The following is a 17,396-nucleotide window of genomic DNA, read 5'->3' as shown; positions in this document are numbered from 1 at the left end:
AGATAGCTTTCTCACTTTCATGTTCCCCTCGGGAAACACAATTTCCCCCCAGTGCCATCAGGTGGTCTCAAACCAGAGTGGCACAATATCGAGCAAGAGAGGGGGATAAGGGGAGATTGGCTAACAGGGATAATGCTACCAATTCATTTGCATCTAGATTTATACATGAAGCAATTTCTGAATAGACAAGGTTGCCTGACTTCCAAACCAATCCACCACTAGTTGTTCTTGTTGATTTCATGATAGTGAAATCATAATGGTGAATTTGTGATGCCCTAGAATGACCCTATTAAATTTAAATCCTGGCCCTGTTAGTCAATAGGACTTCTGCTATTGACTACAATGGGGCCAGGATTTTACCCCCAGACTTTTCCTGAGTAGCCATCTGTGCAATCACAAACAAGATATAAGAAGTTCACTGCAGGCTTAAGGCAAAGAAACCGTGCAAGAACCCCTCATTCACACACTTGCAAAGGAAATTGATCTGTGTAATTATTTTTGTTTGCTTCAGTATGAAAGTATATCATTAAAACAAGGGCTTTCTGTAGTATATGTATCATGAAATTTGTAGGGGGGGTTTCCATATTGGATCAGTAAAAAATGAGTATCTTCTCCATTACTGTAAAAAAATGTGTATATTAGTAGTTTGTATAGCATACATTGCACATTCATTTAGGAATTCAAAAATCTTTTTACTTTCAGCCATCCCAGTTTGAACAATGCATTGTGCATTCCTTGCAGTCACTCAAGAGTGTTCTGGACTGCAAACCTGGAGAAGCCAGTGTAAGTCTTGCTATGTACTTTATTTTCTTTCCTTGTATGTAAATTGTTATTACATTTAAAAGCAATTACTGTATAAATATGTTTTCATTATGTATTATTAGTGTTTGTGAATAATACAGAGAGGCTGTTATAAAATGAATTAAGAAATTACTCAAGCTTCACAATATTTTTTCTGCTCTTTGACCAAAAAAAAAGCCCTTGCAATATTCAGTCAGTTTTCAAATTGCACTCATATTTGGGGGCAAAAAGTGAACTGTACTTAAATGTAGTTTTTTTATATTAAAGGCTGTGACCTGTAGCTTTCAAATGGCAGCAGGTATGATCTTATGGTGTAGGTACCCTGGAGAGCCAGTTATAAATACATATCACAACTAGACTTTATTTGGGACATAACTTAATCCTTTGTTTTCCCTACTCCAGTATGCCACATGATAGCGTTATCCCCATTTGTTTACTGCCTTCGGGACCTGATTCCATTGACTTCAGAAAGACATAAGAGCATTCTTCAGCAGATGCTTAGCATCTCATAGGATTGGGTGCTGTTGCTCTCTCCTTCTTTGTCCCATGTACAACAAAGGTATCCTATTCCCCCAATGAGGGTTCCCCAGAAGAACCCAAAAGAGGATATTACTTCACAATTAATCCCTCCCCATGAGATGAATTTCACATGCTAACAAAGATGATCTTGAGAAGTCCCAAGAGCTTCTACTATCGCCCAGTTCTCTGTTTTCTCTTCAGCTTCACTAGGTTTCCCCCATCCTACACGTTGCTACAATCCTTTTTCTCCAAGTTTCTGTGACATACAGGATGAAGGAAATCTAGCTATTACTTTCCCTTCCACTCACTTATTCTTTCTCCCACCTTTTTTTAATCACAGTTTCACTTTCATGGTATGGAGAACTGGAATTCCAGCTAGCATCACGTGCCAGTATTGTTCCCATCATTGTGTTTCCCCTTCACTATAGGATGCCCACACGCCCTATCCATTGTGTTTGTACATAGGATTTGTTCTACCAGCCACTCTTCATTCCCTGGGGAGTCTCACAAGAGCAGTGTATACAGAGAAACTAGCTTTGATATTTATAACTCTTCCCTTTCCTCACTTCCTTTGGAAGAAGGCCTTCTGAAGCTATTCCACTGAAGTTATATGGTTGTTCCTTCAGGTTTTCCAGCAACATAAAACACAGGAGGATGTGTGCCAGCTAAGCATTGGTATCATGCAGGTAATTTTAAACTGGAATTGGGGATCATAAATGAGTGATTAAGGGCTTATATTGTATCCATTGCTCCCCAAAAAGTAATAAAAGGTGATAAGATGTCAGATACTGTTTAATTCAGATCATCCAGACATAAGTGTTATCTTAACTTCAAATTACAGTAACTCTTAAGGGTAATGATGCTTAATGGTTCCTGGGGTTTCTAAGGCCCTAATTCATCAGAGAAACTAAACGCTTCAAGCATATACCTGAAGCATTAGCTTAACTTCAAGCATTTTCTGGGTTATTAATTATATATTAAAAGATTAACTTAAAATTTGGTTGCAAAGAGCACCGGTTTCTAATACGAAACTAAGGGCAAGCTCCTGAGCTGGAATAAATTGGCATAGTTCCGTTGCAGTCAGTGGAGCTATGCCAGTTTACAGCTGAGGATCTGGCCCTTAGTTTCATATTAGAAACCAGTGCTCTTTGCAACGAATTTTTGAGGTAATATTTTAAATGTATAACTAATAACCCAGAATTTTTTTTAAGATAATAAAGCAGCAGCCATCAGTTTTAACAATTGTTTGTATTGTGTTATCAAGTGAAATCTCACAAATCAGACCAAAGAAATGATGCGTAGTGGTGCTTAAGAGATGTTTGCTTTGGGGACTCTGTTGAAGCACTTTAAAGCCATTAAAGTTATGTTCCTTGTAAACCAACGGACCCCCAGTCCTCTGATTTGGGAGGTCATTTAACAAGATGAGAGATAGTACAAAGAAATAGCACAGATCTTTTTTTCCACAGGAAAATAAAGGCTGACAAGATCATGAAAACATTGCCTGGCTTAATTTAAAATGCTACTGTTTTCAGTTTTTTGAGGTTTAAGAAAATTGGGGTATTTGTGATTATTCTGCTTAGATGAGCTGCAGTTAAAAATTCAGTTAAGAAAAATTAAAATATTTTACAGGTTTTGTACCAGTAGTTCAGCTCTGATGGAAAATTCAGATTTTTTTTATTATTATTATTTGATAGGTTTTTATTGATTGTCTGGAACAACTGAGCACCAAGCCTGATGGTGATGCAGATACCACACAGTAAGTAAAATAACACAGTTGGAATATTTGAAGTTGCAAATTTCAGCATAAAATTGTCTGTTTTTTACTACAAGGTTTTCCTCACCAGTATTCCTGAGGTATATGTAATAAATAGCTTTTGTGAACAATTTTGGCTTTGACCAAAAATGCCATGGAGCCAAATAGAATGTTTTTATACCAAAAAAAATGAAATACAGATTTGAATAAGATAATGAAATATGATGAATATTAAAAAGTTATTTTCTTAGTAGCTATTGTAGTGCTTAATGAAAGCTAGCTTATTCAAAATCCCTCTGTTTGATTCCCAAAGAGAATCATCTTTCTAAAGGTTGTAACTGTTACACCAAACTAGCCCATTTTTTGTTCTAATGTTAATATCTGTGCCCGGTGGTTTTTGTCACAGCTATAGCTTCCAAGCAGTTTATATGAAAGAAGTTGCCACTGTCATTGAATAACATCTACCAATGGGGAATGGTATTTTCCTTGCTTTGCCCTTTGTCTTTGGCATGTTCATAACTCCTATCAACATATCTACTAAATTGTTGACAATTTTGCTTTTATTCCATCAACCACTAATTTCAGAGCTCTGAGGAGTCATAAGAACCTGAATTTCTGTATCCTGAAAGACCACCTTTGTTTTTCTCTTTACTTGGTTTACCTTTATTTGGTGTATAAGAGTAGTAAACAGAAACTATTTTATTGTAAATCAAAGAAAGTGCAGAAAGGTGCGACTCCACCTTCCGCCCTGCCCCAACATGATTGCTGGAATGGCAGTACCTGTTCCCAAAGCTCTTGATCAGTTTGTGGGTGATTTAGAAAAGCTCTACAGCTCATTCTGCCTTCTGTTCCATGGTATGAGATGCTGTGACACAGCACTCCAACTTTTTCTATAGTCTTTTCAGCTGAACCCAGCACTACAGCCGGTCAGAACATTTTCGACTAAATATTTTTCATCAAAACCATATTGATTTTGATGAGATTTTTGACAAGAAGGTTTCTGAGGTCCAAGGTGGGCTGACTGACTCTCAGGGGGAGAGACCCAAATTGAAGACCAGATATTTTTGATTTAAAAAAATGGAATTTAAACCCAATTCAATTTTGCAAATATGTTTGAAAGGTTTTGGTTTTGTTCCATTTGGAACCTTGTTCTGCATGTCAAAACCTCGCAAGTTGTTGAGAAATAGAAATGTTGTTCTCCAGCAAGCACACATCATAGCTGATTTGTAAATGCTTAGAGTAAAAAGAATACTCTCCGATTCACTTTTTTCAAAATATTTTCAGTCTTTCAGTTGACATTTCATCTCCTGATTTATTTGGAAGCATTCATGAAGACACTAATTTATCTTCCGTAAGTGTGGCTTCTAGTTAAAATGTCTTATTGGGGTAAAATTAAATGTTGAATAAGGCTTTTATCTTTTACTGTGTGTCTTTTGTAATGCATTTGTGTTTTCCTAAGTCACTTTTTACAAAATAATATAAAACTTTACTAACTGCATGTTTATCAGAAAAGCTAATATAATGGTATCTCGAGCTTTCGATTGTTGGGTATTCAGCATATTTCCTAGAGATTCTTACTCATGAATTTTATTTAAAAACATAACTGTTGCAGCCAGGTCCTCAATGGGTATAAACTGGCGTAGTTCTATTGACGTCAATGAAGGTAGCACTAATTTATACCAGTTCAGGGTCTGGCCCTTGATGTTTAGTTAAAACTCAAGTGCGAATATCTGTATCCATAAGACAGGTAATTAAATTTCATTTATTTATTTTTAGAACATAGAGATAAATGTGTAAAATAATGTAGTTTGCTTTGATAAGTCATCTTCCTTATAGTAGAATGTGTTGTGGTGCATGAGAGACTAGAAAAAGTTGCTTTTCCATAAAATTCCTAATGTTGCATTTTTTTGTCCCAGTTATTTGAACTAATGCATTCCCAAAGAGTACATACCCCCAGCACAAGGGCTACTGAAACATATAAAGTTATGCCCCTCAAAGAATGAATTTGAAGCTCTTATTATGTTTTTAATAATCTATTTCCTGAAGAATTTAGAAACGTTTAAGGGCCCAACCTATATCCCTTACTTTCATGAGTAGTCTAACTGCAATTAGTAAGAAAAGACTTGTAGGATTAGACCCAGAGTTCTAAATTCTGAAATTTAATAATAATTTAGTCCTTATATCATTCTAATTCTCCAAGTACTGTGTGAATGTTAATTAACTTTTATCAACCTATTTTATTTTCCTATGTTGTTGAAGTCCATGTAACGTTTTGAGGGTTTTTTCCTCCCAAACAAATGGTTCGGTGCTTTTTCAGCAAAAAAATAATTGCCAGTAACCCAATATTTTTGACCAGCCATATGGCTTATACAATGGAAAAATAAATTTGGTTAAGAATTATTTTGAAGCTTCAAATGAGATATTAATAAACAAAAGTAGGAAAGACTATTAATTTCTATATTTGGCACTTAAGAGTTTTAATCTGTAGATTTCAAAACACTACAAGTATCAATAAGGGTTATTATTCCCCATTTACAAATGGAGTAGCTGAGTATTATGGAGTAGAGAGTATTAAGTGACCAGCCTAGGATTTTTCATTGTATTTTGACAGTTTGTGTTGAATATTGTATATACAAATAATGGTAAATTAATTCAAGTAGTAGGCAGATTAATGGGTACACATTTATTACACGAGTCATTGTAGTTCCTTACTGGTTGGTAAGACATCTGGGAATTTATCAGGAATTGCAGATCTCATTCTTAATAAGATATTGACTTCCTTCACACCTCACTATGGTAATTTATCCTCAGAAAGGTTACAGAGTAACAGCCGTGTTAGTCTGTATTCGCAAAAAGAAAAGGAGTACTTGTGGCACCTTAGAGACTAACCAATTTATTTAAGCATAAGCTTTCGTGAGCTACATCTCACGAAAGCTTATGCTCAAATAAATTGGTTAGCCTCTAAGGTGCCACAAGTACTCCTTTTCTTTTATCCTCAGAAAGTTTTCATTTTTAAAGCACTTTGCAAATGATCGTCCTGAACTCTCTTCTGAGGTAGGAAAGTATTTTCCAGGTAGGGAAACTGAGGAATTTAAGTGACTTGCACACAGTTGCACAAAAAGTCACCACCAGAGCTGAGTTTATAATTTGGGAATTCCTGTCAACCAATTACCTCCTTGCCTCTCTTTCAGGTAACCTATTGTTGCACCAGTCTCATGGACCAACAGTCTTGATATAACCTAATTCAATATCTGTTTTGAACCATATTTGATTTTTAAAACAAAATAATTGGAGAGCAGAGATGACTTACAATGTTTCAAATTATATGCAGAAATGATTTTGAGTTCTGTAAGTCTTTGATTTAGTTTAATTTGGAGGATGGGAATGCATTTGTTTAATATCTGTTTTGCTTCCTTTGCTTGAGTGTTAAAACCGAATTCTTCAGCCAGTTTCATATGAAAGTGAAGATTTTGGTTTTATTTTATGGTGGTCATCATTTTTAACAGGTTACTAGAAAAAAACAGTAAAATGCAGAAACCACTTCTTGGAAAGCTGTTTGTGGCTTAATTTTTGGAATGGGAGCTGAATCACAGATCTGTATTAGTCACAATTATTCCAGTGAATACTTTCAGACAACAAAGCCCATAAGAAAAAGTGCCCTTATTGAATCATTGCATCCAGTGTTAACCAGTTCTTAGGATTTTGTTTACAAAACTATTTGTTAGCTATATTTTATTTATCAGCATGCTTATCATATGACTGTTGTCATTCAAGTGGACAAAACATTTTCCATGATCAAAATATGTATAAACATAATAATGCACAGTTATCCCTGATATTTCCTAATTACTGTTCATTTTTCTTCCTTAAAACATCTCTTGATTTAGGAGCAAAGGCTTTTAATTGTACTCAGTAATTGCTGCTATCTGGAACGTCATACTTTCATAAATATAGCTGAACACTTTGAGAAACATAGCTTCCAAGGAGTTGAAAAAATAACTCAAGTAAGCAAGAATATTAAAATGAAATTGCTACAGATGTATCATTACTTTGGGGGGAAAGGTTTTTTTTCCTTGTCACAGGTATTAAATTAAGTATTAGTACAATCAACCAGAATAAATATTATTTAACCCTCCTACAAGTGAATTGGATTTTAAGCATCAATTTAAAAAGCAATAATTATAATAATAATAATTAATATGTCTGTGTGTTTGTGTGTGGTTTAAATAAATAGTGTAGCAAATGTGAGCACTTGTTAAAGACTTGTATATTCATAGGCTATGTTTATCTGATTTCTGAGTAAAGCTTTTTAATGTCACTGTGTTTTCTTGATGCAAAGAATAAAAAGATCATAATCTCAAAATACATTTGATAGATTAAATAATCTAGTAATCTCTACCACTTGACAGCTCTTGTTCATAAACTAGATCAGGGATTTTTTTTTTCAAAGAACGAAAATGTCAAGGTGGGCGGCTATAGATGTCTCATTTTCCTGCCTTTTTGTAATGATTAATCATTTTTTATGAGAAATGTTATGACTTAGAATCTTTATGGCCATATAGTTGGTTTATTTCCAGAAATGTTTGTTGTTTGAAAGTAAAATGTTATCTCTTCCAGTACAGAGTATTTCTCTACAAACTGATGCTTCTACTACACAATGAACTCTCATAGCCGTTCCAGTGAATGTGTTTGAACTTTTGTGGCTGGAATAATTTTGAATATCATTCAAATGGGGTTTGAAATTATTTGCATTGTTAGTATAGTATACAGAATTGCTCTAGATTTCTCCCTTCACGCTCAACTATACTGAAATGCTTAATAAAGTGCTGAGTTAGGTACTGGTAGTGTGGTGACTATGTAGGCAAATGAGGTGCCCATTATATGTTCAGCAATTGATCTTGAACAGCCACATCAAAGTATTGTTCTTTTTTTTAAATTTTTATAAAGAACAAAATTCAAATATTGAAGTAACTGAACAATTTAAAATCTATATTAACCCTTTAATGACCATGGACAATGCAGTACTATATATACAGTACATGTATACAGTACTAGATGGTATATATAGTAGCAGATGGTATTCGCCCAAGTGTTTTGAAGGAACTCAGATGTGAAATTGCAGAACTGATAACTATGGTATGTAACTCATTGCTTAAATCGGCCTCTGTAGCAGATGACTGGAAGATAGCTAATGTAACACTGATATTTTAAAAAAGCTCTAGGAGTGATCCTGGCAATTACAGACTAGTAAGTGTAACTTCAGTACCAAGCAAACTGGCTAAAACTATAGTAAAGAACAGACTTATCAGACACAATGATGAACACAATATGATGGGGAAGAGTCAACACAGCTTTTGAAAAGGGAAATCCTGCCTCACCAATCTATGAGAATTCTTTAAGGGTGGTCAACAACAATGTGTGGACAAAGGTGATCCAGTTGATGAAGTGTACTTGGACTTTCAGAAAACCTTTGGCAAGGTCCCACAGCAGAGATTCTTAAGTAAAGTAAGCAGTTATGATAATAAGGAAGGCCCTCTTATGGGTCAGTAACTGGTTAAAAGTAGAAGAAAAAAGGGTAGGATTAAATGATGAGTTTTTACAATGGAAAGAGGTATATATTGGGGTCCCCTGATGATCTGAACTGGGACCTGTGCTGTTCAATGTATTCATAAATGATCTCGAAAAGGGGGTAAACAAAGAGGTAGCAAAATTGTAGACAATACAAAATTACTGAAGACAATTAGTTCCAAAGCTGATTGTGAATATTTTCACAAAATTGGGTCACTGGGCAACAATATGGCAGATGAAATTTAATGTTGATAAGTGCAAAGTAATTCACTTTGGAAAAAATAATCCCAACTATTCATATAAAATTATGGGTTGTAAATTAGCGTTTACCATTCAAGAAAGAGTTCTTAGAATCATCATAGATCGTTCTCTGAAAACATTGGGTCGATGTGCACAGGAGTCAAAAAAGCGAACAGAATGTTAGGAAAGGGATGGATAATAAGAGAGAAAATATCACAAGGCCACTATATAACTCCATTGTACACCCACACCTTGAATATTGTGTGCAGTTCTGGTTGTCTCATCTCAGAAAAGATATATTAGAATTGGAAAAGGTATAGAGAAGGGCAACAAAAATTATTAGGGATATAGAACAGCTTCTATATGAGGAGAGATCAAAAAGATTACTTTAGAATAGAGATGACTGAAGGGGGTTATGATAGTGGTCTATAAAATCATGAATAGTGTGGAAAAAGTGAATAGAGAAGTGTAATGTATCCCTTCACAGCACAAGAACCAGAGGTCACCTGATGAAATTAATAGGCCCTAGGTTTGAAACAAACATAACAAAGTATTTCTTCACACAACGCGTAGTCAACCTGTGGAATTTGTTGCTAAGAGATGATGTAAAGGCTAAAAGTATAATTGGGTTGAAAAAAGAATTAGGTAAGTTCAGGGAGGATAGGTTCGTCAAAGTCTAAAGCCAAGATGGTCAGGAACACAACCCTGTGCTTTTGGTGTCCCTGAACCTCTGATTGCCAGAAGCTGGGACTGGCTGAGAAGGGATGAATTATCCAATAATTGCCCTGTTCTGCTCATTCCTTCCGAAGAGTAAGGTCCTGGCCACTGAAGCAGACAGGAGGCTGGGTTAGATGGATCATTGGTCTGACTCAGCACGGTCGTTATATAGATGTTCATAGGGTGATCATCAGGGCCATATTAGTACCTAGATGGATAGTTAGATTATCCTTCTAAGAGTTCATTTGGTAGCCAGTTTAGAAAACAACAGTGTTTAAAACACACATTGAGTGTTAATTGAATAACATTAATGTTTCATATTAAGTACTGAACAGATAACTTATAGGAGGTCAGGCAACATGCTGCTATTGCACAAATACCATGAAAGAAAATAGAATAGTATTCTGGCTGCAGTTGTAGTTTTTGGGAGTTGCTATGTCCACTAATTCCTCATGGACTGATTAGCGGTCAGATTAGATGATCATGATGGTCCCTTCTGACCTTAAAGATTTATGAGTCTCTGAGGTGACTCATCTAGTCATATTTCCATGTGAATGCCATCAGGCACTCAACATTTATAGTCACTGTTCTTTTTTCTGTTTATTCAAAGTACGTTCAATCTTTCATATCTCTTGTAATAGGTTTACATAGATGCATTATCAGATGAAGTGTTATTTTCAGCCATTCAGGAGTGAGTTCAGATAAACAGAAGTGTAGGAAGTGACAGCTACTGTCTGTACTGACAAATCTCCTTTCTCCTATAGTTAAGTAGAATTACACTGTTTTGTTGCAGTATCACAGATAAGCTTAGACGGGAGAACAAACAACCACAGCCTGTAACATTTATTCTTGCACAATCTGTCTTTGTCAAATCCAGGGAATGCACGATACTGTATTGTAGAGATAGTCAAGCAATTCCAGGGAACAGTTTTACACCTCTTAAAACACTAAACACTTTTTATGGGAAACCTGCCAAAGCCCTGAAAGATTTTTTTAACTTAACAGTTCTAGGAAGTACAGACCAGATCCTGACTTCAGTCAAGAGTGCAAGATCTAACCTAATTAGCATTATCTTCTTGATTGACCCAGAAATATTTCATTTTAAGGTGGAAATGGTCTAAAACATTTCTGTCCACAAGAAATCTTTCTTTTTTTATAAAAGACCAAAAGATTCACTAATCGCACCCATGGTGACCTCATCGCTAAATGATACCAGTTGGATTGATTTCAAGATGCTTCTCTTTTTTTTATAGGTTAGTGGGAATAGAATGCTTCTTTCTGGTGTTTATGTGTCAGGGGTATTCCCTTATGTATTAGATACTTATGGAAACCTTTCCATTGAGTTCAGTGGGCATCAGAGAGGACCTAAGTTACACAACATTCATTGCCTATAGAATGACTAAAGTCAAAGTACTTCACCACTGTTTTAAAAACCTGGCTCTGCATCAGTGATGTGCAAATTTTATAGCACAGAGGGCCGAATTGTCAGCTTCCCAGGATCCTGAGTGCCATCGTTAATTTGCATATATATTTATATATAATTTTAATTGAAGATGAATGCACACATCTCTTTCTTATGGAGTCTTGTAAGTGTATACGGTGCTTTCCAAATCATATAGACCCAGACTAGAACTCTTGAGGACTCCAGAAGTGGGAGGGCATTTGTAATGGAGAATTCATGGCTAAAGAACCAAACACAGTCATATGGCTAAAAACAAACCAAAACTGTACTGTAAGTGGAAAGGATAGAAGCAAACAAATAATATATGGAGTCAGTTAAGGCTTGCAGAATGAAGATGAGGGTGAAATAAAAGGTAGAATGAACTAATTCTTGAGAAAGTGGGAATATAAATTTGAGCTGTTGCTCCATAATTAAAATTACAAATGAGTTTCCCTTATAAATCCCAACTCCCCACACCTCCACCCTAAGATCCACACTAAAAAACTATATCTACCTGATAATTAGTGGTTTGCAGTGTTGTTGTATCCATGTTACTCCGTGGATATGAGAGAGACAAGGTGGGTAAGATAATGTCCTTCAGTATTGATATTTGGAGCTCTAAAGTTTCTCTTTCACCAAGAGAAGTTGGTCCAATAAAAGGTATTACTTCACACACCTTGTGAGTCTCATAGTAGGTTAGATCTGGTGCTGAGGTAGAATTCTATACATTATGAACTGAAGTGGAAAAGGGGCTAGGTAAGTATGCCATTTTGTAGCCACCTCCCCCCCCCCCCCCCAAAAAAAAAAAAAAAAACAGAAATCCAGAGAAATATAAAAGTATGGGATTTATGCACAAGACCAAACTTTTATTCTTTAGATTCTAAAGTTCCTAGCTGACTCATGGACATGAAAATAGAGACCTTAGCTTGTATCACTATCCCTTTTCCTTACAGAGCTAAAGCTGAAAATGTAACCTGTCACTAAGAGACTTGTACACTTGTCCATGGGGGCAGTGGGGGAGATTTTTCTATTAAAAGGTTCTTGAGGGAGGCTGCCAATCCTAAGACTCTCACAGGCAGGAGCAGGAAGAGGTGGGGTAGGTCTCTGTGAGGGTTCTCCCCTTTGCAAACTTCAGAAATTTCACAGGAAGTGGGTGGTGGGGAGGTAAGGAATTGCATCCCTGACCTTTTCCTGAGGCCCAGTTCTCACTGCCCTCCTGAATATTCCCCTCCTGCCGATCTTCTGAGCTCCTTTTTATGATCCTTTGTGGTTCTCAGCTGTTGGACTCACTTCTGACAAAGCTCAGGAGGTTTGCTAGGTGGAGAAAACAGGAAAGCACTAGTGTATGCTGCTCCTGAGCGCCAGTTTCTCCCATTGGACTCCTCTGCTGCTGGGAGCCTTCATGCTCCCACCAATATACCTGCTTTCTCCCATTTCACATTCCCCTCCAGAACTCCTGTTTCTCTCCCCATATCTAGCTCAAGAGACCTTCTCTCACCATCTACACCACCATCAGACCCAGTGATTTGTGATTAGAGTGCTCAAAAACAGATTAGGTGTGTAGGAGGAGAAGGCAGAGCAACAGAAGTATCAATGATTTCCTCCTTGCTTCATTCAGTGAATCTTTGAGTGATTTTCTGCACAGGAACTCCTATCTGATAAGTCTGCATGGGAAGACGGCAGTGAAGTACTAGGTGTCGTCCCCCCCTTCCGTCCCCCCCAGCCTTTTACTTCTGTTCTCCTGGGTTTGTCTTGAGCCTTCTCCTCTCACCTGAACACCTCTCATCCTGGAAGTCCCTAAACCTCACAGTGACTGAGTGACATTTAAGAAGTTTTACCTTGAAATCTGATAAGCTCTGTCAACAAGTGGTCCCATGTCATTTTCTGCATGACTTGTTTAAGTAGCATTCATGGTGATATCAGGATGTTAGCTTTCTACTACTTTTAGTATTGTCTACATTTCAGGTTTCACATTATGTTCTGGAATTGCTTTAGAAAATGTAGCTGTCTTGTGTAGTTATATTAAGAAGAAAATACTTGTACAGTATTGAAAGAGGTACAGTCTTTAATTTAAATATAGCGAGCAAGTGAAACGTACACATACATGTATCTCATTGACTAATCTTTTTGTAAGAGCATTTCACGGTTTAGTTACTTTATTTGGAGGTTTCAGTAATTGTAGTGCTTGTATTTATCTGTATTTGCACAAAGGAAAGAAGAGCACATCCCTGCTCCATACAGTAGCCAGAAGAGCTGCAGCTTATTGTTTTGTTGTACAAGGATACTTTAAAATAGTACTTGAAATGAACTTTGACTAAACTGCTAGGAGGTCACAGATCTGAATTTTTCAAAAGGATTAAACTCTATATACAATGAATAATTTAAAAAATCCACAGTTACATTAGGTGGGTTAAAAATATGATAAAGATTTTAAGCATTCATGTTTCAGGACATAAGCCAACCACTAAAGGCTTGATTCTGCTCCCATTGAAGTCACTGGCAAAATTCCCATTGCCTTCAGTGATGCCAGATCAAAACCTAAATGACAGAGTTAGGAAGAAATTATGCTTATGGGAAGGTTATTCCATGATTCTCCACTATGGAGTTTCTTTCATCTTTCTGTGAAGCATCTGATACTGGACTAGTCTGCCCAGTGATGTGATCCAGTATGGAAATTCTTAGAGTCAAAGAGATACTGTTTAAAATTATAAGGTTGTAAGCATATGGCATGTTTCCTAAAAATCAAAGAGAAGACGAGCCATGAATTCATGGTGATTATTCTTGCTTTCATAATTAATGGATAAATGTACTTTTCTTTTTGCTTTGATTTTAGATTAGTATGGAATCCTTAAAGGAGTTGGATCAAAGACTGTTTGAAATTTACATTGAATTGAAGGCAGATCCTATAGTTGGCTCATTAGAACCTGGCATTTATGCAGGATATTTTGATTGGAAAGATTGTCTCATTCCAACAGGTACAATATCTGTTTAATAATTATTCTAACAGAGGCTGAGATGAATTGAGATTTAAAACTCTGATGTTTAATTACAAACTGTTTTCTCCTCTGGTTTTTCTTAACATTTCATTTAAAGTTGTTTATCAGATATTTTACTTTACAATTCCTGAATCTCTTTTCAGATGCCCTCAAATGATTATAGCATCTTTTATCATTGATGTTTTTCATGATTATTTTGCTTCATTGCTAATATATAAAGGAATAATTATGAAAGACGACTTTGCCATTTTTTCTTTTGAAATTCATTGGGATTTTTTGGAATTCTTTTGTAAAGAATCTGGTCACTTTTTAACAGTCCTAACTGCAATTCTGAAAAGGTGAAAGTTATAAGAAAATGTGTAAGTGTAACATTATAACAGTAGTTCAGAACAAAAATTAAACCATAGAAGGATTCATAGATTCCAAAGCCAAAAAGGGCCATTGTGATCATCTAGTCTGACCTCCTTCCTGTATAACACAGGCCATCAAAGTTCCCCCAAAATAGTTCTTATAGCATATCTTTTAAACAAAAATCCAAACTTGATTTAAAAATTGCTAGTCATAGAGAATCTACCATGACCTTTGGTAAATTGTTCCAATGGTTAATTACCCTCTCTTAGATACGTTCCCCTTATTTCCAGTCTCAATTTGTCTAGCTTCAGCTTCCTGCTATTGGATCATGTATTACTTTTCTTTGCTAGTCTGAAGTGCTTATTATCAAATATTTATTTCCCATGTAGGTAATTCATTGACTGTAATCAAGTCACCCCTGAACCTTTTCTTAGTAAAGTTAAATAGATTGAGCTCCTTGCGTCTATCACTATAAGGCATCTTTTCTGATTCTTTAATCATTCTGGTGATAACTAACCTAGATATAATTATTTATAATGGCCAAGATTTTCAAAAGTCACTAATGGTTTTGGGTGCCTCCATGTTTTGGGGCATCCACTTTTGAGATACTTTAATGAGGCCTGCTTTTCAAAGTGTGTCTTCAGCACTTTGTGAAAACCCAAGTTCTATGAAGATGTCTCCAGGTAGGTACCCCCAAAACTGAGGCACTCATAATCATTGGTCGCTTTTGAAAATCTGGGTCAATATCTGATGGAGACCAGTTGTAACAAGGTACTGTGCACAGTTTAAAAAGTGACTTTTTAGTTGTTTTCAGTAAATCAGTGATTGATGACAGCGCTGTTTGGACTTTTTGGCTAGCTGAGTATTTTATACAGATTTTGTATTGAAATTGAAGATTTTAGTAGGACTTTTTAGTAGTTTTTAAAGTTTGATAGACAGTAACAGGAAATTACAATGTTGTCATATATGAATCAGGAGTTGCGATAGCTGCTCACTGAGCTCTGGAACCTCTGAGGTCATAGGGTTCTCTCTCTTTCAGCGTGACTCCCTATTTGTCATTTGTGGCATTGCTGTACTCAGGACATTTGCACTGGTGTATCTTATAGCACAAGTAACTTGGATTAGACTCTTGCAAACTAAGCTTTGTTAAATTTGTGAACTAAAATAGTGGCCGATCACACTAGGAGTGTATTATACTTGCCATTACAGTATGTCCTCCAAGTAGCAGATGGAGACAGGAAGAAAACCCAGAACATTTGTAGTGCCATACCCCTACAATGGGATGGGTTGCTATACATGCTCAGTTCTTAGCTTTCTTTAACACACGGTGCTCCGCTTCTCGCTGACTGAGCTCAGTTTGCTGGTGGGATTGTTTTTCAGTGCTTTTTTTGAGGGCAGGGGAGAGCAGGATTACTGAGTTGCTGTGGTTTTCACTCATTCCTGTAATGCCTTTTTTTGCTAGCAGATAATTTTGTATTTCTGGTGGAAAAGTGGTTGGTATGAGAAAGTGTTACTCTGACTTCAGTGTAATTTAAGAGAATTTTGGTTCCATATTTTTTATCCTTGAAGATAAAATTAGGATGTGATCAGGAAAAATGGCCCCTTAGAGATGGAGAAAAATGCGTAGGTAATAGGAACTGAAAAAGGAGAAGCTGCCCTTAAAAGGACAATATGAGTATTTGACATATCCACCATTCAAATGCAAAAATCCTCTAACTTACACACTGTAGATTTTCAGTAATACTAGTGGGTATTTTTAAAAGTTCAACGATGCCAAACAATATAGAGAAATACTAGTCTAAGGACCTTCCCTTTTACTACTACAAAGTATTTAATACTTTCCAGTTCATCTCCAGGTACGGGGTTAAAAAAACAAAAACCTGCGTGATCAGAATAAAATAACAGTACCGAGTTGACTGGGAACTGGCAAGACACATCTTAGTGTGCAGTTCTGTTATACTGAATCATTAAAAAAGTCCAGTTAATTAATCCAGTGATTCATGAGAGAAATGTATTTATGAAGCTATCATGGTACTTTTTAATACCACATTTGGTTGAAATTAATATCTGCTTTTAAAAGTAATCTTTTACTAATGCAGATTTAAAAATTTGATTTGAGTCATTGAACTGAATGTGTAGATTTTGTGTGTTTTACCCAAGATTGTCACAAAAGTTGATGCGATTGGAGTGTGGGAGGAAAAAACTTCAGCGGTGCAGAATTATTTGTCTGTCTCAGTAGAATCATGGGAGGAATTCGTAGTGTCATCTAGTTACAGTTGCTCGACACTTTCCATTAATTCAAAATGATCTGGACAAACTGGAGAAATGGTCTGAAGTAAAGACGATGAAATTCAATAAGGACAAATGCAAAGTACTCCACATAGGAAGGCACAATCAGTTGCACACATACAAAATGGGAAATGACTACCTAGGAAGGAGTACTGCGGAAAGGGATCTGGGGGTCATAGTAGATCGTAGGCTAAATACGAGTCAACAGTGTAACACACTTGCAAAAAAAGCAAACATCATTCTGGGATGTATTAGCAGGAGTGCTGTAAGCGAGACAAGAGAAGTAATTCTTCCTCTCTACTCTGCACTGATTAGCCCTGATTCAGCTGGAGTATTGTGTCCAGTTCTGGGTGCAACATTTCAAGAAAGATGTGGACAAATTGGAGGAAGTCCAGAGAAGAGCAACAAAAATGATTAAAGGTCTAGAAAATATGACCTATGAAGAAAGACTGAAAAATTTGGGTTTGTTTAATCTGGAAAAGACTGAGAGGGGACATAAGCGTTTTCAATACATAAAAGGTTGTTACAAGAAGGAGGGAGAAAAGTTGTTCTCCTTAACCTCTGAGGATAGGACAGGAAGCAACGGGCTTAAATTTCAACAAGGACGGTTTAAGTTGGACATTAGGAAAAATTTCCCAACTGTCAGGTTGGTTAAGCACTGGAATAAATTGCCTAAGGAGGTTATGGAATCTCCATCATTGGAAATTTTTAAGAGCAGGTT

The 17,396-nt window shown here is 36.2% G+C and overlaps 1 protein-coding gene across 4 annotated transcripts in view; it reads left to right on the top strand.

The window, feature by feature from the left end:
* EXOC2 (exocyst complex component 2) overlaps window positions 1-17,396 on the top strand; it is a 188,655-nt gene that overhangs the window by 121,759 nt on the left and 49,500 nt on the right. For all 4 annotated transcript variants that reach the window (XM_077810717.1, XM_077810716.1, XM_077810715.1 and 1 more), the window contains 6 exons: window positions 703-783; window positions 1,947-2,006; window positions 3,015-3,076; window positions 4,358-4,424; window positions 6,961-7,077; window positions 13,873-14,014. In XM_077810717.1, coding sequence (XP_077666843.1) covers window positions 703-783; window positions 1,947-2,006; window positions 3,015-3,076; window positions 4,358-4,424; window positions 6,961-7,077; window positions 13,873-14,014 — 529 coding nt within the window. The remainder of the gene's footprint in view (window positions 1-702; window positions 784-1,946; window positions 2,007-3,014; window positions 3,077-4,357; window positions 4,425-6,960; window positions 7,078-13,872; window positions 14,015-17,396) is intronic.

Source organism: Eretmochelys imbricata, chromosome 2 (assembly GCF_965152235.1).
Source record: "Eretmochelys imbricata isolate rEreImb1 chromosome 2, rEreImb1.hap1, whole genome shotgun sequence".
Classification (NCBI taxonomy): domain Eukaryota; kingdom Metazoa; phylum Chordata; order Testudines; family Cheloniidae; genus Eretmochelys; species Eretmochelys imbricata.
The sequence above is the reverse complement of the archived record's forward strand: the minus strand, read 5'-3'. Positions and strand labels throughout refer to the sequence as shown.